General features: G+C 35.2%; 1 protein-coding gene across 1 annotated transcript in view; it reads right to left on the bottom strand.

The window, feature by feature from the left end:
- PCLO (piccolo presynaptic cytomatrix protein) overlaps nt 1–23043 on the bottom strand; it is a 337379-nt gene extending 314336 nt beyond the window's left edge. The window contains exons 1-2 of the mRNA XM_090286882.1: nt 22973–23043; nt 14999–16523 (exon numbers count right to left, since the gene is read on the bottom strand). Of these exons, the coding sequence (XP_090143008.1) occupies nt 14999–16523; nt 22973–23043 (1596 nt within the window). The remainder of the gene's footprint in view (nt 1–14998; nt 16524–22972) is intronic.
- Between the last annotated feature and the right edge of the window lie 240 nt (nt 23044–23283).

Below are 23283 nucleotides of genomic sequence, written 5' to 3'. Positions count from 1 at the left end.
ACAAAAAGATCTCTTTGGATGCATTTGGTTTTAGCAATAAAATTTTAAGTCTCTTTGCAATGTGAATGTTGGGGCTTCATGAGTAGCTAGCCAGCAGGCTTTCACTCCCTCTTGGGCCCACTAAAAAATTAGAACACTACCATGGCGTATCTAATGTATGCTTTACATCAACACTGGGAAACACATGCTTTACTGTCTGTATTACAAAATCAATGTTTCCTTGTATAGATGTATATGACTATGTCTCCATAAGCAGAAAAGGGAATTAGGAAAAGAGAGGGGAGATCACAACTGGTTGCCTCTTCATAGGGGCAGAATTCTGCTTTTCTCTTAATACACCTTTTTTTTTTCCCCCACAGACTCCACTGTGTCATTTTGTCTTTTAATGACCACATTTTCTTTATTTTGAAAAACATACATAAAAGACATAGGATCCCTCAACGTCCCTCCTCACTGCTAAAATGCAGCTTACAATCATTGTCTACAGTTATCACAATATGAAAAGCTTTTTACCCTCTTAGGATTTTTTTTTTTTTTTTAGAAAGAACCTCCTCCTTTTAATTTAATTCTGCTGTCCTAATCTGTTGAATATAGAAATGATTTTTATCTCCGCATTTAACAATCTAGTACTGAAAACAGGGGAACTTTCAAATTTCCTGATTAAACCAGAAAAACAAAACAAAAGCAAAAAAACTCCCTACGCATTGAGAAAGTGAAAAAGAACGGCCACAACCAGCCCTCGAAGTAACATGAACCCCCTTCTACTTCTTGCAATGCACTTAGGGAGCATACCAAATGGTAACAGCACCTCTGCCCTCTCAGTCATCTGAGTTAGACTGTCTGTCATATTGTTACTGCATTCTCAGTTATGACTCGTGTGTCTTCACTGCTTGTGAAAGGTAATTTCCCATTCATTCTTTCACATTTCCAAAGCCACTGTCCCTCATTTGGTCCTGGTCATTTCTCAAATAGTTTATACTTCCACCTAATATGAACTTTCAAACAAACAGCCACAGAAGGCGTTATCTTTAACTACTTGCCCTCACATCTCAATACTTCTCCAATAACTGTGAAGTGAAATAAAGTTAATTTTTAGCAAGAAATTACAGACACACACACAGACACACACACAATTTTGTTAGGGCTCTTATACAAGCACTTATTGAATTCTATTTCCAGATCTCTATCCCCCAAAATACTGTAAGCAACAAATGGTACAGACTTCCTGATAGTGGTCTTTTTCTTCTTCACCATGCCCTTACTGACCCTTGAAACAAATGTTCACAAATATTTTTTGAGCTGGTTTGAATGAAGTAAATAAGTTGAAAATGTTTGTGCTCTTCAAGCTACAGTATTTTTGTGTTTACTCTGCTAATCCTCATTGCTTACCCACCCTGAACGACAGGCTCTGCCTTCATTTTCTGGTTACATGTCATTCTCCTAGAACCTCAGTCTACACCTCTACCCACAGTCCTCATTTTGGTTCAAACTGAAAGTGCCCCCTGAATTCCACACCTGAAAACCATACAGATTTTCCCTGCATGGAGAAAATCACTGCCTTGTTTCTGTTCCAAAAGTAAATGTTCATCTCAAACTGTGAGCAGAGATGAAGCTGAATTTACTACCATCATTGCCTTACATACTTGCTGCCAAATCCATCTGGTACCCAGGTCTATAATACAATTGGTTCCCCTAGTTCTGCATGATTGGGTCTTCTTCCTCTGATGCCATGAATGAGGATCTTAGAAGATTTTAGTCCTTATCATTTCTTCCCCATGCCACAGATTCAAAGAGTCTTCCATCCATATTTTATGAACAATCTCCCAGGTCACCTGTCATTAAGTAGTACCCACTCCCTGACAAAGACTCTAATTAGACCTAACTATATTGCACTCTAATCATACACATCCCTTTTCAGACATGATGGGAGAAACACCACCAGGGAAGCCTACAACTGTTTCAATGTGTTCTGGAAGAACTCTTACCTTCAATATACCAGTGTTCAAGTGAAAAATTCTAACTGTATTAGGTAAATATGCCTCCACTACTACTAAATTTTAGGTGTTATATAATAAGTAAAAATAGTCACCTTTTGCTTTCGCCACCTTACTTACAGAATTCAAGGTCTGGAGACACAATTGTTTAGTGAACTATTCTAATTCAATTAGCCCTATGGAAAGGAACAAAACAATGGCATAAGGTTATTCATTCAATCTTCTGACTTAGCATGCTACAAAAATGGGGTTAAGAGAGTGGTCAGCCAGGATTTCAGCTAATTCTGAGGTCTCTGTATTCTAATATAGACTTGCATATAATTACTATAACACATCTGTTTAACCAATCCCCTTGGTTCCCTTTTGTTATGTATCAGAAAGGTAAAATATAGTAATGCAATTCTCTTGGCTAAGGTCTTTGCTGAATAATCAGAAATAGCTTATTTAGGTGTTTCAAGAGGTACCACTTGAAAGTTTACCTGAATTACACATATAGAATTTTAATAAATGATGCCACTTTCAAAAAATATCGAAACTATTGATTACTAAAAAGTTATATTCTGATGTTTTAAGAGTGCCTTCATAATCATTCAAGATAGTTAAGTCAATATATCTAAGCAATGAGGTGAATCAGCAAATGTTGGGGTTTCAGAATTAAAGCATACTCTTGCTCAGGACTATCAACCTACTTAGCTTCAAAACATAATGGAAGCCTCTCAAAAAAAAGAAAGTGTCCAGCAGGCTTAATGACTAATATCCATCCTTCGATATGCTCCAAAATGGAAATTTTAAACACAAAATTTATATAAAATTTATAATGAAATCTCTGCTTAACAACATAGCATAGTACTTGGACTAATGGACTATCAAAACAATAACCACATGGAATTTTTATTTGCTGGTGTTCATACCATTCACATTAGCCACTGAATCACTTTCCTTCAATCATGCTTTCATCTTGTCCTTTACAATAAAAGCTGTTGGGTTCCTTCTTCTTGATGCAACACAATTAAACTTCTCTGCAAACCATGACATCTAAATGTACCATTTACTCCATTAAAGTAGTACTCTCATTCTTTTTTTAAAAATTTTATCTTTACTGTATTTTTTTTCCATTACAACTTAGTCCCCTTCTACTCCCTCCTCCCAGCAATCACCACATCTCATTCTCTTTTATGAGTTATGATTCACAGTCCAATTTGTACTCTCCCATATATCTAAGTGCTACCTATCCTTTATGGTCCACACTGAATTTCCTCCTTTATCACTTACTAGTCCATCATCAATTAAGGTTTGCCCCTTCTCAACTATTAAAACAATAGTTTGAACCACAACATTTAGGCTCAGTAGTTCACTTTTTTTTTTCCAATTATTTCCTCTCCTCATATAGACTCTTAAAAGCAGTGACCACTTCTCATGATTACTCTTATCCCTGTACTGGATACCAAGAAAATTTTATATATTATTTAATGATAAGTTATTCTAAACTTTTTTTCTATTCCTCATCAAATTATATCCAAATATTTATTGAATGTATCATTTATATTATAGTATATTATCTTGAATGACATAGGAAATATAATCATATCGTATGTATTAGATAATCATGTAATATATAATATCACACAGAGGAAACCACGCTAAAGTCTGATAACAGATTACGCTTTCTGTTATTCATGGACTGCCTAAACCACATGACCTCCTCCACTAACAGCAATTTGGCTGCAGATGGCTCACTGCAGGTGACATCTTTAGCTGCGCATATTAATGCACAATGTATTTTGGTTAAAAGCTAGACACTAGCATTTCTCAGAACTGTATAACATGCCCAACAATTTGGTGAAACAATTTTATTAAAAACGGTCCATCCAGAAGTCATGGATATTCTCTCTCTGAAACTGTGGATTACAATTTCTGCTGCATAATTCAGCAACCATTAACAAAACCTTGTGAAACGTAAACTAAATGGGCCCTTTTTCCTTCACACAGCATATTAATATTCACCAAATGCTAGCAATAACATTTGTAAATCCTTACAATGTAGGATCAAATGATAAAAACATATTTTAATATGTTCGTCAGGGCAGTCTAAAACAAGAAGATCAATACTTTCACCAAAGCAATTTATAAAATAATTACAGCACACAAACAAAACATATTCATACTCTATTACAGTTACATAGAGGAAGATCCCCCATTCCTCAAAAGAGAGGAAGATCCCAAATCAGTAAACTAAACTTACATATATTATACATTAACACTTCTGAACAGCTCCTCATCTGGGAAATTCAAACTTTTATACCTCAATTAGATTAACACATACATTTTGTAGCCTGTGATACAATATATCTAATTAGGCAGTGTTTGTGCAATTATTTGAATAGCTCATTGAACTGTACTAGTATTTCATTTAAAAATGAAAAAATAATTTACATTAGTGAAAACAATTAAAGGTCTTATAAACTATGTGAACTCATTAATTATGCTGAAAGCTACATATCTCATTAAATTAGATGCTCACTGGAATTAGGACAATTACTTGCATGTTGACTTGGAAAGAAAAGAAATACTTTTGAAAAAATATGAAATATTAAAAGAATATTAAAGCTTGTGTAAAAAGACAAAGTGTCATAAGAGATTTGTCTCTTTTAACTTTCTGTGACTAGAAGCCCCTTCTAATTCATAGTTTATTCATATTTTATATAGTTGTATGTATGTACATTTTCAAGAATATATTTAAGGGAAGTCTGACTTTTAAAATTATATTTAATAAGCTTCACTTTTTTTTTTTTCAGAGATCCTATCTACATTTTTTAGTAACATTTCTTTCTTATCACATCTTTAATCCTTCCTTGGTACAGTTAAAAAACACAATGATCTACACTTCATTTGCTAAATTATTGACTCTCCTTCTAGACATTGAGTGTTACTCTTGACAGTGAGCAGTCAGTTATCAACGTTGTCATCTGTTTTTTTTCAAAATCTAACGGAGTAGCTGGCTCAGTGTAGAAGCACACAGCTTTCTTAACAGAGCAATATAAAACTCTGGTTTGAATAAGAGCAAATAGTAAGGTATAAAATCAGGTTCTTGGACTTTGATTATTTTTACACTTAATTCCAAAAATAATTCCTGCCAAGAGGGTTGACTTCCTTTTAACTTTAAAAATATGTAAAATTTACACACTTACGCAAACACACACAGTTTCTATAACCTAGAAATGTAGGTTATACATTTCTATCTATTTAAAGATAATATGGCCTCATATTTTAAAAATGCTAAAATTTGGGTCAGCAGCTCTAGTTTCTTGAAAGGGATCCATTGCAAATCAATTAAATTCTTCTTCAGTTTTTTCATCTATAAAAGCAGGCAACAATGATGGCAATACTATCCCTACTTGCTTATTAGAATTTTTACAAAGATTAATAATAATAAAAGATATTTATTAGTTTCAATTTAAAGCACTTCTGCTTATACCGCCAAATGCGATTTTTCCTTTATGAAAATTCTCGTATCATAAATAAGGATATTAAAAACTCAGGAAAAAAGTGACCTGATCCAATCACAAATAAGTAAGTGGCTGAGCTGGGGTTCATATCCACATTGTCCAAGTATAAAACTCCATATTTTTTCCACTTTCCAAAGGGCCTCTGATGATTAATTTATAAAGAAACACTGCAGATATCAAATGCTTTCAGGTACGAATTCTGATTTTATAGTCTCTTTACTTATCTTTAAAATGTGGATACCACATCATTTAAAAGGCAGCAAATAACAAAATGCATACAAAGTGCCTCTTGTGCAGTCTGAAATGAATAGTGCTCAAAATCTCTTCTTCCTGTGACTAAAGACCTATCTCCTTTCTTACTGAAGTAAGAAAAAGGTGACAAACATTGCAATGAAGTTGTTGCTTCCTTATCACGGGTCCCTAGAACTACTTTTAAGTAAATTCATAGTGTTACATAGGACAAGGGTCTCAACGTCTGGCAAGGTCTGGGCAGTTGTTACTAATACTAAACGCTATTCTTGCTTAATGTTAAAATGAAGCACTGTATTTTTCAGATGCAACTGTAAACAGGATAAGCTTAAAGGGAACCCGACCTGATAAGTGAGCCAATTCAAAAAAAAAGATTGACATGTAACTAACCAAATAGTAAATATAAACAATGCTAAGCCTCCCTTGGAGGAGGCAGAGCTTTGGATGTAGTAAATCCCATCTCCTTTACTGGTTGCAAATAAATAAAATTACCTTGTGATAAGCACATCTCGTTAACAGAACACCACACCCCAAACCAGTGAACCTTTGGAGTTTGTTAACAGTAGAAATACAAGCAGGAGTGTACATGTATGAGCAACAGAGCTAGGACTACAATCCAGATCTTTGATGCATGTGATAAAGGCATTTCTTTAATGTAATATGTTTGAAATTTTTCTAAGTATGGGCCAATTTTTATCTAAGCCAATTAAGATATGGAATAGGGGAGAATGTTAGATATGTGTGTTTTCTCAAGGGATGTAAACAATAAGAAAGTTAACCCACCACTGTATTAAGTTTACTGATCTATTACTGATTTTGTTAAGTGTGGGTACCTGCATTTACAGCAGAAGGTCTGTTCTTTAAGCTATACTAAACAACTGTTCATCATGCGAGTTGCAATAATATGTAATAATAGACTTAACAGATATAAAAGCTGAATATGCAGAAATTCACCTGAAACATCTAGTTAGTTAAAAGCTGAGAGTGAAAAAAAGGCTTTGGTTCTAATGATTATACTTACAAGTAAAGCATGAGGAGTATATAATCATTTTATATAGGGAACATCCAAGTCATGAGGATTTAATGCAAATTGGACCTCATCAGAAATGAGAGCTAAAGAAATATGATTCTTATAAACATATTTAAGTAAAACTAATTTTTAAAAGATTAATCAAGCATTTCTTGTCCTTTAAATTCATTATCAAAACTATTTTAAGTGAAGATAAACTAATTTTGTTATAGTCAGGGTATTATTCTTTTAAATACTATAATAACATATGGGTTATCAGAAACTATCAAAAAAAAAAAAAACCAGTACCTTTTATCTTCTAAATACCTTAAGTTTAGAATTAAGGGACTTTCTCTTTATTGGATTCATATAAAAATGGTGATAGTTAAAGTACACTGGGCTGTGGAAAGCAAAACATGTTTTAAGAATTGACCAAACTCTCATCACAGGCATATGGCATTTCAGCTCATCACTGTTATTTAGAACCGAAATTTCTTGACATTTCATCAAGTATCAATAGAATGCCAAGGCTGAAGATATAAAAACAAATAATCTAAATCTTGTATCCATCCCTTCACACTATATAATTGTTTAATCAATCATTTGATAAATGAGAATTTTTTAAAATGTTAATTTGAATACAAATTTATAAAATAAAAAATAGTACAAAAGTTATGACATTAAAAATAAAAGCCTCTTCTACCACCAAGCCTTACTCTCCAGAATCAATCACTGTTAACTGTTGCTTTGAGGAGTTTTGGGGTTTGTTTGGTTTTTGTTTGTTTGTTTGTTTTTGTCATTGCCATTATAACATCAAATAACAAGATGTGAATCAAATTTAAAATATTATGTATTTTCACCTTACTATAAAAGCTACACCCTTTCAACAGACAACCTTACATTATCACCTATTTTAGGACTGTCTTAAACACTATCCAAGAAATCATATTTGATGTACAGTAGGCCCTCGAAAATGGTTGTTTCATTCAACATATTTTTTTGTTATAATTTTGGCAAAAAAGGAATTAGTTTATGGTATAACTGGTTTCATTATACATCATTTCACCACAGTTCCAAGAACCTATTAATGGTGTTAAATAAGGACTTACTGTATTATATATTTTAATACACAATAAAATAATGCATAGTTTTTTGAGTTTGGTTTGTGTACCATCTAATATCTCATAGTTCACCACTGTTACGCAATCACATTTTGAAAAACACTGATTTAATGTCCTTCTAGTTGTCTTCATTTCTGAGGTACAATCAGATACTCCATCCTATTTTTTTTTTTAATTAGAGGAACTCCTAAAGTGATTGTGAGATATATACACACAACCTATGCACACACATTTATACATGTATACATGTATGTAGAGATAGATATTTTAGATAACAGATAGATGGAAGGAAGGAAGGAAGAAGGCGATGACTGTTAGGCATTCTTTCACGGATGAAAAATTCTTAAACTACCCTCATACCCTCTCTTAATATCTTGCCTAGAGGCAGAATTTATATTTCATCTGGATATCTTTATCAGTCATTTTACCAATATTTCCTGGCCACTGATGGGGCTGTACAATCTGAATACTTAAATCTTTCCTTAGCTCAGGAAAGTGTTCTAGAGCCTGCCTCCCTACTTGATTCCAGAACTCCTATTAGAGCTTTAGATGTAATCTCCATGATTTTTAATATGTCTCTGAGCCTCATAACTTCCAGAGTACTAAGGGAGCCCCAGTTATAGATAACAACCTCGAAGAATGTCTACATGTCCATGGGCACAGCTCCCAATACTGAGGATAAATCCCATCCTCAGCCTCCACAACAGTAAGGAAGGAGTAACAGGGAAGTAAGTAAAGCACAAGAAATATAGTCAATAATATGGTGAAAACTTTGTGGTGCCAGCTATAGTGCTGGAAACATCAAAGAGAACACTATATGAAATATTTATTGTCTAACCATTAAGCTGTACTTCCAAACCAATACATAATATAATGGAAGGAAGGAAGGAAGGAAGAGGGGAATCTCTGGATTCTATACATTCCTAGGTACATTCCTACACTTTATTACACTAACAACCCCACCCCCTCAAATCCTCAGCTTTAGTTAGGATTATACAGACCTTTAGTCACCACTAAAAATTCCAGATTTCCAATTCATCCCTCAACTCCCAGACTTTAATTCACCAATGGGAGGGAGGGAACCCCAATACCCCATCCTATCCTGCCCTTGATCTACGCCGTAACCTTCTCATAACTCAGTTTTCTCCATAACACTTATTACCATCTGTTACACTGTATGTTTTTTGTGTTTGTCACTCTTACTAAAATACAAGTTCCATGTGGGAAGATTTTTTAATCTGTAATATTTAGTTCCCTGCTCTATCCCCAGAGTCTAGAACAGTGCCTGAAACATAGCAGGTGCTTATTAAGCAGTTGAATAATTTCTTATTGTCTTCTGGCTGTATTATCTGGGAAAATTCTGGGTCATTCTTTTACAGAGCATCCACTGAGCCCACCTTCAATCAGCCCATTGAAATCTAAACCTGGTATTTATTGATAATAACTACCTCTTAAATATTTCTCAGGAATAATAGGAATATTTTTAAGTTCTTTATGTTTTCTAAATGAATTCTTTTCTGTGAGGTCAGGTGTTTTTTCTTTTGTTTCATTCTTCACTAGTTCACCTCTGTCCTTGATGTATTATTATTGTTAAAATGTTAAGTTAGTATCTTCAAACCATTCAATTAATCAATGTTTCCATCATTTAGTAAAGGTAATCAACAAAGGTTTTTCTGTATTTGTGGACAGTCTGCTTTCCCATTAGTCCTTTCCTTTGAGTGAGAGGATACAGAGTGATAGAGAGTCAGGGTCCAACTAAGGATAGTTTTACTAAGATGCCAGCAGATTTACTGCATTTGACTCAAGGTTGAGTAGTGTCTCCTTTGTTGGTTTTTTCCTTTGTATCACTGTGTTTTAGGAGAAAAGTGTTACTTCTTCTGACCTTCTTTTGAGTGTCCTTCCTCATGCAGCTCATCCCTTCATTTGGAGAATTCTATGGTTTTAGCCTCAGGGAAAAAAAATAAGGCCTCGCCCTACCCCATCTTCCCATTGGAGATTAGGAAAGAGCCCAGTTGTCATGCATTTTTCCTTCTGTAGTTCTTTAACTATTTGATCACTACCCACAACCCACTACTGCTTTCTGTGTGTTGATGCCAAGCTTAGAGCTTCACTGAGCTCTTCCTTGGGAAGCCCCCTGTACAGTGGTTTCCTTGGCGCGTTCTCTCTCTTTGTCACCATTTTCATTCTATCTTCTAGGAATTCTTTAACCTGCCAGCTTATGCCATTGGTGGCCATTCCCATTTTCTGGAAAAACCATACTTCCAATCTTTTAAAAAGTGGGACCTATAGAAAGAAGAGATGAATATATGTGTGCTCAGTCCTCCTTTTTTCTTAAAGAGGAACTGTGTTTCGGTTTTTGCTTAGAATTTGGGGAGACAGAAGACCTTTGTGCTAAAATAGCAAACAACTAAAAAGAGGCTATCCACTTTTCTAAAAATCTTTTAAGTTACGATACCATCAGAAATGTCTCACTGGCTTTCTTTCTCTACAGGTTCCAGCTTCTGGACACTTCACATGGCTCTAGTCTTTTCTTACCAGGTGTTCTTAACAGATTTCTGCCATTCCCTCACCAGTTTCTCTTACTTGAAATGGAAGAAGCAGCAGGCCTATCCACCTAAGACATAGCAAGTTAAATCATTTGACAGACCTAAAGAATTTCAGTCATTTTTGGTTTGGTTTGGTTTTTTTAATAAATGGAGAGTTTATATGTAACTCTGGGTACATTTGTTTTTTTGAGTTTTTAAGCTGTTAAAATATTGTCAAGTTTTTGTTAAATAAAATATCTGGATTCAGCTGAAAGGCTTATTAACATATGGACCATAATAATAAAAAATAATATGACACAAAACACTTTAATCACTAACATTTTGTTCATTATAAACATTCTGAAAAGTGACAAGTCATTTTATATATTAGAAATCTTCTTAGGAGCCAGGAGAGTTATCAGACATTAGGGGAAAATCTTTAAATGTGTTCCTAAATCTACTGTGTCCCAGGCTACACATCAAAAGTGATAAATAAATCCCCAATAAGAAAAACAACAAATGTTTTTGTTACTAATTAGAAAGCAAATATTTTTTTCTGTGTCAGAAAGTAAGACCAAAGAACAAGCCTGTATTGTTGAAATTTATTCCATTAGGGGACTGGCAAGAAGAGATAAAGCTATAAACTCCTCTTGGCATCAAAAGTCTAGGCTTGCAATCAGTGGATTCCTAAGGTCTATTTGGAAAAGCACACATCCTGACAGCTACCATAAAGGAGAGTTAATTAAAACACCATGTTCCTCGTGTGTGTGCGTGTGTGTTGTGTGTGTGTGTGTGTCTGTCTGTGTGGCGTAAGGGACAGGGAAAAGTGACAACTTTAGTGTGTGTGTGTGATGCAAGGGACAGGGAGAAGTGACAACTTTAGTTAAGGAAGTAAAAGTCTCCTTCCCTAAAGCTCTTACCTGAGTGTTGGTAGCTTTCCAGTCCTTCCTTTCCAAACCTGGAGTCATTTAAGAGCCAGGATGTTCATTAGCAAGTATAGTCACAACTCTGATGTATTAGTAACAAAAAAATGTATATAAGGGAAATCCCCCTAGTCTCTTCGAGCAACCAGTATTTTGTTTTACTCAAAGTCTCCAAAAATAACAATATAGCATTACTGCATATAAATACCAACCTGAAAATAATAAATTCATATAAATTTAAGTGCTAAAAAAGATTCAGCTTCTTCCCCTGTCATGCATGGAAAAACTGTTCACTCAATCTGAATATTTCCGTACAATCCAATATACAGTCCTCTTTGGAAGATGCAAAGAAGTTAACTTTCTCATGAAACATGTAACAGTTTAAAAGTGGAGATCTTTCTCAAAATTTCCTCTATCTTATCTCTTAAAACAGAAGATATCGGGCTCTATCCAGAACTCAGACTTCCTGACTCTGACCTCCTAATAATTCAGATGTTTGAGGAACTAGCTGGCCATTTGTTGAACAGGATTAGGAAAGATGCACTCCCGGAGTTCAGAATTAGAACTTGAATAGCATTTTTCCTTATGGGGAAAAGAATGAAAATTAAAATCAAATGATACTAATAACACTATAGATCGAATGGCTTTTGACTGCAACCTCAGAATCCGACAATTTATGATACTGTATCTATGGAAAAAACAAATTGAGAATAAACTTGGAAAGTCAAATCTGTTTAAAATAGAATATCCATGTTGCATTATAACTTCAAAAACACTTTATATACTTAAAAAACACGTCCTCATACAGTCAGTTAATCTTCCTAACAACCCAATGTGTCTAGCAGAGAACATGCTATTTACTTTTCAAATGATGTCGTTGTCACAGAAAGTGTAAATGACTTGCCCAAGTTCATCTCGTCATTAATGGGGATGTTTCCTTTATTGCAAGTGAGGCCCTCTACCTGTCCCCACATTCCCAACTCTTTTCACATGTGTCCAATTTCATATTATTCTTCACAATCCCAGCTTAAATATTTCTGTTCTCATGAAGATGGCCATGATACTCCCCTGCTGATAGTGACAGTTTCCTTCTTTGACCTCATAGCACTTTCTCTTCTTACCATGACTAAATGGATTTGGAATCAGCAGATTTGGTTTGGTATCTGCTTGGCTATTTATTATCAATATGACCTTAAAAGTAAACTAACCACAGTAATCACCTGAACAGCAGTTTGCGCATTCGAGGAAACAGAATATATGCCCTTAGAATTATTTGGAAATACAATTTTGATAAAACAAGTAGGAAAGAACTATGTGAACTATAAAGCCCTTTGTATAAAGTTACTCTACATAAACACACACAGATGGATATACAGTTTTTCTTTCTTATATACAACTTTTATTTCCCCTATTTCCTGGCTGAAGAAAGACTATAACTAATGAATAAGTGATTTTGTCATAGCACTCATTTGTGCCTCACAACTAGATACTTTATACAAATTTCTAAAATGAATGAAGGATTGAGAGGATGACTACATCAGTCAGGGTAAGTTTCATAAAGAAGAATGTTCATCACTACCTGCTAAATGTAGAATGCCAAAATCTGACTTTGACTTCTCTCCAATCTCATTGCCTATTCCTTCTCTGCCACAACTTCAGTCACCCTAGATTTATCCCTGATTCCATAAATACTCCCTGCAATAGTCTGGCTCTAGGTCTTGGACCAAATCATTACAGCCTTTCCTGTTGAAATAGAATCCTATTTCTGTTGAACCAGAATACAGTCTTATATACCTAGCTCATCCAATTTTTCTATGAAGCTTTTCTTAATCTCATCCACTGGAAATAACACCTCCTACTCTTAAGTCCACAATATTTGTTCATATGTCTCACAGTCATTATCATTTGACCACACAGTATATTTCCTGGTGCATGTATTATCTAACCTAGTACATTTTGATCATGTTAAGATCAGCATTATGTTTTAGTTATTTTTATATCCCACAAGACATGTAGTAAAATGTCTTCCATATGGTATGTACTCAAATAATACGCGGGGTAGGGCAAAAGTAGGTTACAGTTGTTTATATGAAAAATAATACAACAAATAATAAATAACAACATAAAAATGAACTCTGTTTCACATGTTCACAACTGTAAACCTACTTTTGTCCCGCTCTTTATGTGGCTTCACTGTGCAACTGCATGTTTCTGCCATATAAATTGCCATAAAAACAATTTTACAAAGTGATATTCTACTGTCTGTAGTCATTATTACTGGACATTCCTATCAAGATAGCATGTTATGGGCAGAAACATACTTTTCCAACATTTAAAAAAATACAAATACATAAACAAACTACTTAAATCTGATTTCCTCCATAACTAGAAAGCAGCATGTTCTTATTAACTACAACTTTATAATTAAAAAGTGATTTATTAAAAAGTTAAAGTACTCAATATGACATTTGGTTAAAAGCATAAGATACTTTATAAATAACATGCGGTTGACACATTTTAAAAGCACGTCATTTTCATCTTTCATCACCACAAGTATCCATACTAACATAATAGCTACCAATAGTCCTCATTCTTGTTATTATCATAACATAAATTTCCTTTATAACAAGGGTGCATGAGTCTCCTCTCTCACAGATGTTTAAATCGCATAACCAATCCTTCATTGCCTGCTGTCATTCCCCCCCTTCATCTCCCCACCAGGCAGTTCCAGGTGTAATGCACACAGAGCCCACCAATAGCTGTCCTCTAGACAGACTTAATGGTTTCTGTGCCTTCTCATTGGGTGGGGGGCTATCAGATTTCTTTTAAAAATATAATCTTTTTGATGCTAAGCTTCTATATTCTCATTTCATTTGTTATTATATTCACTCTATTACTTCTTAACTGCAGAGAATTCCTGAGTTTTTCTGCTATTTGCTTCTTTTCGTTCCTACCTCACCAATAAACAACCTTGAATTCATTTGTGGCACTACCATCCCCTTTATAATTTGGTATGTCAGAAAGCCTTCCCCAAGTCTTGGGAGATCAAATAGTAGTCCTTCTAAGAAGACACCCATCAATGTTGAACCTTCTTCTCTAATGACTTCTTCATTTTCTGAATTGATTTATGCTGTTATTAATGACTCTCAACTAATGAAGAAAGCATGCCTTCTTAGGGGATAACAAAATCACTGTCAAGGAAAAGGGATGTGTGGTTTGGAAAAGTGTATTGAACTGAATATTAAAATTATATTCAGAATTTGGAAACAATGTGTTTTTCCAAGCACAAATATGATCCCAGTTAAGAGTACCAAATTTTGATAGGAAAGAACATGAATTTAAAATTAAATATCACTGTATAGTAAACAAGTAAATAACGTGGCACTTACAGAGTGCAATGAGTAAAGGCTCAGCATCTTTCAATAAATTTGTATTTTCTTTATATACCAAATTTATCAGGAATTGTGGCAATGTTTTAGGCTTATTATTAAATATTGTTTTTAATTCTAACTTACAATTGGCAGAAAAGAAAAAGAGGACAAAAGAAGATGGGAAAGAAAGAACCAGAGAAAAACAATATCATCCCATAATATTAGCAACGAATGAAGCACTTTTTGTGGAAGATGGTAATACAGTTTAAGAGCATGGACACAGCAAATAAATACACTCACCTCTGTTATATGAGGATTGGGATTAAAACCACACAGACTACACACAGTGGTTTTACATCCAGTGCATGTGTTAAAATTAGCCTTTTCAGGAACGTGCAACAGCAACTCAGTGGTATTGCAAAGAGGACAGATGGTTTTAGGGGGACCTTGCACCGGAATCTGAGCTTCAGCTGAAGAAGTAGGCGTCTGAGGTTTCCCGGGTCCTATCTGGCTTACTGGTTCTGTAGATTGCTGAGCTGAGGGCTTTGCTGGGCCAGGCTGTTGCGATGGGAGCTTTGCTGGGCCAGGCTGTTGCGGTGGGGCCTTTGCTGGGCCAGGCTGTTGAGGTGGGGGCTTTGCTGGGCCAGGCTGTTGAGGTGGAGGCTTTGCTGGGCCAGGCTGTTGTGGTGGGGCCTTTGCTGGGCCAGGCAGTTGAGGTGGAGGCTTTGCTGGGCCAGGCTGTTGTGGTGGGGCCTTTGCTGGGCCAGGCAGTTGAGGTGGGGGCTTTGCTGGGCCAGGCTGTTGAGCAGGAGTCTTTCCTGGCCCAGACTGCTGGGCTGGAGTCTTTGCAGGCCCAGGTGGCTGAGCCAAAGACTTTGGTGTCCCCACATGCTGTGCTGGGGGCTTTGCTGGTCCTGGAGGCTGAGCTGAAGGTTTTGGCCCAGGCTGCTGAGCTGCTGGCTTTGCGGCCCCTGGGAGATGGGCTGGGGGTTTTCCTGTCAGCTGCTGAGCTGAAGGCTTCGCTGTCCCAGGCTGTTGAGTTAGGGCCTTCGCTGGCCCTGCTTGCTGAGCTGCGGGTTTTGCAGATCCAGGCTGTGGTGTGGAAAGTTTTTCAGGTCCAGGCTGCTGGGCTGGAGGTTTTCCAGGACTTGCTTGCTGAGTCGGTGCTTTGGATGGGCTTTGCAGTATTGGTTTGACTGATCCTCCTTTCACTGTATCTGCCTGTTTAGTCTGAGGCCTAGTTGCATCTCTTTGAAGTGGCAATTTTGTCTGGTCTGTCTGAGGAGCCTGGGTAAGCCCCTGAATTGGCTTTCCAGTCCCTGGAGGTTGTGATTTCATTTTTTCTGCTTGTTGAGAAGATACTGATTTGGGAGAGCCATTCTGCTGAGGTGGGGCACCTATAGGTCCTTGCTGCTTAGGAACTGACTTGGGTGACTGTTGTGATGGAGGCTTCGTGATTCCTTCAGGTTTTCCTTGTTCCTTCTGAGCTATATTTTGTTTCTTGGCGGTTTCTTCCTGGGATGCATCAGAGTCTGATATCAAATCAAAAGGACTGAATTTATTTACAACAGAGGAGACAGCACTTAGAGGGTTAACCTCTGAGAGGAAACCAGGCATCATACTAGACTTGTGCTCTTCCTTAAAATCAGTTCTAGACTTTGATTCTTTCAAACTAATAGTGGAAGGACTCCTTCCAGGCAATTTCTGCTCTGACCTTAAAGTGTCTGTAGTTCTACTTTTACTGAGACCAGGCTGAGCCGGACGCCCAGGGTCCGGCGGTTTTCCCGGTGGCTTTGGAGGGTGACTATTATCCAACTCTTGTTTCCTAGAAGAGTGAAACAAAAATATGTGAAAACACTGAAATTTATCACAACTAAAAGTAGTATAAAAGTTATAACTTTCTTAAATCCTCATAAATATAAATGTATAAATATAATTAAAATCTATTTTTGTAGCATCTTATAAGGGATCATAAAACTTTTAATGCTTTTATTATTTTCTTTATAGGCCCAGAGTAAAGATTTTCAACAAGAATGCAAATAATAGGGAGAAAAAAACAATACGTACTAGAAGTAATGAAAAAATAAGAAAGCTAGTTGGAAAGTATTCATAATAAAATTAATGTACATTTACACTTAATTGAATCTGGCCATACTTAAAAACTAATTAAACATATTAACTCAATAAATCAATGCAATGCTATAGTCCAGTATATTCATGTTCACAAGGTGTATCCTTTTTCATTAAAAGTTATGGTCAAAGAATGTTAGTCTCCCCAATACTAGCAGCACTAAGGAGTAAAAATATTCATTTTAAAATGTGGGAGTTCACTGCAACTATTTTTTGTTGTTTTTGTTTTTACTTGATAATTACAATTTAATTAGTTACATAAAGCAGGTGACATCAGGGGTATTTCTAGTAAAGACGATTACACTTAACAAAGATTCTGAGAAAGTTGATCTACTTATTCTGTACAAAAAGGAAATATCCATCAAATATTAACTTTATAGAATGAGAACTCCTACTTAATTAGCAATTTTTGGGAAACATTTCTATCTTTCTTGTGGAAGAATGCTATCTCATTTAACTGTATTTTTCTAATAGCTAATTCTAAAATCTCCTTGCAGAGTTACAAAAGATGCATAAAGCATCCTGAGATATAGCCTGCTGTGCAAACAGCAACAAGCTAGCTACCACCCCACTTTGAAATGCATTATTCCTTTCCTTAGATGAAGAAAATACATAATGACCATCTTCCTTAAAATTTTCTACATTTACTATTGCTATTCTTAGATTATTAGTAATATTATTGACATTGTGTTTAAAATGTAACCAGTTGCCCTGGCCAGGTGCTCAGTTGGTTAGAGCATCTGCCCAAAATGTCAAGGTTGCGGGTTCAATCTCCGTTCAGAGCACATACAGGAAGCAACCAATGAATGCATAAATAAGTAAAACAACAAATCTCTTTGCTCTCTTCTTGTTCCTCTTTCTCTCTCTCTCAAATAAATAAATAATGTTAACAGTTTTGCTAACAAGATCAAATTTAAATGACTATTTTAAAGAACTAAAATAGTTGTTTCTCATACTTTTAGCCAAAAATCAAGCACATTAATTTTCAAAATAAGCCATTCTTTACTGATAAATTTGAAACTAATAACATGCTACATTAGAACTACAGAAAAAATGAAATTATAAGTATTTTGTTTGATATATGTACCTTTTTCATTTTGAAAAAGATTTACTTCTTTTTAATTTAAAGAAAAAAAAGAAAAAAACAGTGACTCAGTAGCACTTCAAATATGAGGTGATCACAATAAAAGTTCTACAGGTTTTTAATTTGTTTCATCAAAATTTACCGGCTCATGGACAGGCTAATTTTAAATTTCAGATCACTTGTTAGTTAGTAATGTAAAGCATAATAGAAAGAAACACAGATGTATTACTTCTAATTAGCAAAGGGTCAGAAATAAAATAATCTATAAATGGCAATGGGTACAGAAAGTGATTTTCTAAAAGAAGAATAAATAAAATTCTTAGTTCTAATGCTTTCCTCGAGAAAAAAAGTTACAAAACTTAAGATAGTACCATGTCTCTGAAACCTTTACTTTAACAAGAAACTAAAATTAATCTCCATATTAATTCCAAGAGTTCTAATATGCTTTTAAAATGCTCTGCAACATATTTCCATTTAGGGACAATAATTTTGAATGTTTTTTTATAGGCCTCCCTATTTGTTCTCTTCCATATGAAGGCAGAAAAGCCACTGTAAACCTGTAATAGATTTCCAAAAAGTTCCACTGTTTAGATCTTTACATTTTTCTTGCAATGTTATGAATTCAATTAATAAAACAGACCAATCCTTGAAGAGCAGATATTCAGGGACTCTGTTATAGAAGAGACTATCCTATGAGTAATTATTTAGACAATTTATTGAATCAGCCCCCTTGTACAGAACCCTTGAAATCAATATTTAAGCAAAGTACCAAAACAATCTATTCTTAATTTAACTAAACTGTCCTCTATTAAAAATACTATTATACTTACTCACTGTTTTGTGATATTTTACTTAATCCAATATACGTACTGAACAAATAAAAAATAAACTTCATGAATACCAAGTATTTATAACAATAAAAAATAATATTTAAAGCTAGCAGCTTGTATCAGAAATTATAATTGCATGCACTTTCTACAAATATGATGTACTGTATTATAGAGTCCCCCTGTGAGAAATACCTCTATAAAGACTGCCCTACAATTTAAATCTTAGTTGCTAAAATTATGTAAATAAACATAAAATATGGAGATCTCAGAGTGAGAAGTAGAAAATTAAGAGAAGATGTAGGCTTAATACCAAACAAAAATATAAAGATGTCTTAGCAAATTGTGGTTTTTTGGTAAATTTTTGTTTGGTATAACAGTTGTTCTGTTAAAAAGAAAAATGGCTAAAATGTGATATGTGTCTTGTTTACTTGACTATGAACTCCTGAAGAATGTGTTTCACTCATCCTTGCCTCTAGAACAGCGGTTCTCAACCTGTGGGTCGCAACCCCTTTGGGGGTTGAATGACCCTTTTACAGGGGTCCCCTTAAGACCATTGGAAAAACACATATATAATTACATATTATTTTTGTCATTAATCACTATGCTTTAATTATGTTCAATTTGTAACAATGAAAATACATCCTGCATATCAGGTATTTACATTACGATTCATAACAGTAGCAAAATTACAGTTATGAAGTAGCAACGAAAATAATTTTATGGTTGGGGGTCACCACAACATGAAGAACTGTATTAAAGGGTTGTGGCATTAGGAAGGTTGAGAACCAGTGCTCTAGAACCAACCCTGGTAACTAGTGGCTGAGCATTAATGATTGATGAATAACAGTGAGTAAATGAATGAATGAACATGGCAGGTTTTGTATCATTATAGATTAACGTTTCTTGAATTCTCTCCACTTCAAATTCTTATACAGGCCTTCTGAGATATAAATGGAAACATTCCATATTCATTTTAGATCCTGGATTTGGCCTGCTGTTCTGGGAAGAAAATCAGTTGTGGAAGTGTCTAACCAGTAGGAGAGACCCAAAGGAATTCTAAGGAAAATAATTGAGTAAGTCAGAATTCTTCTAAGATATTCTACTAATCATTAGTGATTTTTTTAAGCCTTGGCCGGATAGCTTAGCTTGTTAGTGTCATTTCAATACGCCAAGGTTGCAGGTACCATCTCCTGTCAGGGCACATACAAGAATCAACCAATAAATGCAACAATAAGGATCTTTCCTCTCTCTCTTCCTTCCTATCTCTCTCTAAAATCAATAAATTTTAAAAACTTACTAGAAGTGCTTTTTAGTAAAGGCCTTTTCACATGACATACCTGTAGCTGTAAAAAGAATGAGTAGAAGGAGTAATAAAATTGCATTACCCTTTGTCTATAATGAATCAAAGATTCAGGAGCATTTCATTTGTAACTTATAGCTTGTAACTACCTATACTTTATACAACATCACTGCTTTTCTATTGTCATCCCCAGATTAGAATTTTTCTTTCACAGCTTAGTAGAAAAAAAGTGGTTCAGCTACAAATGAAGTAAACATGTATTCAAGTATAGAATGTAACCAGTTGGAATATTAAAATTTTGTTAAATGTAACACAATAGGCAATGACACTTAACTTGACAGTGCTGAGTCACATAAAATTTTACATTAGGAATATAAGCAACTACAGGAATTCATTTTTATACTGTAGTTGATACTAGAGCTTAAAGAGGCTAAGAGATTAATCCAAAGCTATAAAATTAGTCACAGATATATAGTGTCCTGGTTCTTGAGGGTGAAAGGGGGGTGGATTTCCACCACAGTGCACTGACTTTCCCTTAAGTAAAATATATAGTTAGATCAAATTAACTCATAACAATGAATAATTCAACATACAACTTATCTATAGCCATCATTGCTGGTGCCATTCACTGCTGATATTAATATTACTACTTTATTTATAGGGTTTCTTCATATTAAAATTCAAACAAACTAAAACATTCCTCTCAATTTTTAATTGATTTTCATAATGACTTTACAAGACAGCTAAGACAAGTATCGCTTTCCTTATTTAGAGGCAAGGAAACTGAGGCACAGATGACTGAGAACTATTTATAATCTACCATGAGTCAGTTAAAAGTAATAGAATAAGAAACTAGGTCCCTGGGTTCACAACATTTCTTAAAAAGGAAAAAAAAAAATTTTTAATCAAACTTCAGCATGTCTAATTCACAGCACTTAATCTCTCAAAACTTCAAATAATTTGGATATACTTACTCATATATACTTAAAATTAATGTTTCTAAATATTTAAATGAAAAACCAAGTGTTTCTTTGGTTATTGCCTATGGGGATAGTAACTTTCCAAAAGTTATGTTCTCATATATTATTAGAAATCGTTCAGTAAAACATAAGCAGTTTGTAAAAATTAGAAACATATTGTTTATGTATTTAGATGGAGCTTTCACCAATAACAGGCCACAGATTACCTATTAATGAGAATTCTACCATTAAATTATCAATTGAGAGCTTTAAAAATATACTATCTGATACAAATACTGCATAAAATATCAGCATTTCAGAGGCTGAAATAATATTTTTAGACACCCTCTGAAAGAAGAAAAGTTAGGAATTTAGAAATCAAAGCTCACACTCTTGTTGGAATATGTAACCAGCATGCTAAACCTGTTGCTTGTGGCACTTAGGAAAAACTACAGAACAGACATACATTTCTAAAAGGTTAATAGAAGTGTTGTGCCTCGTTATTATCTTATGAAAATCTAGTATACAAACATTCAGAACACTTTCCAAGTCAAATTTTCATCAGCAGAGAAAAATAATACATATCATAAGCTGTGCTTAAGATAATGGATGAGAAAGACTTTTTGCCAAAGAAATAGCCCATGTTACTAGTTTAAAAACACAGAAAAACATATCCACTATAAGGAGCTAGCTTAACTAGCAGTGGTGGTTTCATTTCACCTGATATATTTTAGACATTTATGGTTTTATGAGAAAAATATTGTCATAAAACATTATATGTATCTATAGAATATTTTACATCTCTCCTATATTAATATAAACTTAATATTATAAACACAATCGTATGCATATGCTTATGTGATAGTTCCTAAGTTAAAATATTTTACTTTATAAAGTATAGTATAAGAGTATACACCTATATACCCAAATCTTTCATATTTTCAGTACCTCCAATCAAAATTGTATGTTTCCCTTCAGTTATCGTTACGCAGTAAGTTTCAGGACCACGGACAGAGAACTATTCTCTATGGGAGGGTGAAAAGTTATAGAGTTTGTTTACAATAATAAAGGCAGAGAAGGCACAATGATTATACCCTCTTAGTTCTCTAATTAGAAAACAACTAATTTATTAGGATGAAGGAAAATGGAGAACTAGAGAAGGAAATGAATATGTTGTTACAGACTAGCTCTTAATTGCCTGTACAAGTTGTCATTTATTTGTCTGTAAAAGTATGTACTGGAAACTAATTTTAATATAACACAAATTCACATGCTCTTCCATAAACTGTATGGCTTTCATATGTAAAAGAGAAGTGGCATAAAAAAATAGCATATGCTAATTCAGAAATACATATACAGCACCTGCCTTGCTGTGACCAAACCATCTGTTTAATGCCACAACATATTTTAGGGCCCCACACTGAAAATAAAAGACGTATTCATTTTATACCTTCTACCTAAATCGCCCCAGTCTCCTCTGGGGGTAGGATGGGAAGGAAGGGCAAATCACCTCCAGAGGAATTAATGGTATTGTTACAGAAACATTTAGACATCATTTACAGAGGAAAAAGACCTCAAAATGACTGAGGAGGTTTAAACAGAGACAGGTAAACACCCTTATCTATCCAATTCCCAACACGTCTGTTTTGTATTAATGGAAGACTTTCAGATTAGTGAAACACCGGAGGGCGTCTCTTCACGCCATCCTAGAGGGAAAAGGTTCCAAAAGGCCAAAAATTACAACCTAAAATCACAGTTCCAAGAATGCAACCCTTGACTATCCCACCAGCAACTCTACAATGCATCGTTTTTATTCTGACCATCGGAAAGAAGGCTTATGATTTCTCTATCGTAACCCCATTAGGGAGAATAAAACGAACGGGGACGACATATATGTACTGCCGTGCCGGCACCTATGTGCAAGAGAAGCTGTACATATATGCCCGAACATAAGCATCATGCGGTGCGTGCCTGTGCAAGGAAGGCGGCTCCGCAGCGGCCACCGGAACGCTTCCCTTGGGCAGACCCTGCGCCCTTGACATGACAGCGGCGATCTGTCTCCTCTCCTCTTCGCTCAGCTGGCTCAGATCTGCCTCCATGCCGGCCGGAATCACGGTGTGCAAGGGGCTCCCCGCCCCGCCAGCCCCTCCTCCGGCGGCCGCCGCGGCTGCTGCCGCCAGCCCTTCGGGAAGCCCTTCCCCTTCCAAGCTCGCCTCATTGCCCATGGCTCAGGGAGACTCGGGGCCGCGGAGCTTCCTCCTTGCGCCACGTCCCGGTCAAGA

The sequence above is a fragment of the Furipterus horrens genome, unplaced genomic scaffold (genome assembly GCF_987537825.1).
Source record: "Furipterus horrens unplaced genomic scaffold, mFurHor1.1.pri manual_scaffold_9, whole genome shotgun sequence".
NCBI lineage: Eukaryota > Metazoa > Chordata > Mammalia > Chiroptera > Furipteridae > Furipterus > Furipterus horrens.
The sequence above is the reverse complement of the archived record's forward strand: the minus strand, read 5'-3'. Positions and strand labels throughout refer to the sequence as shown.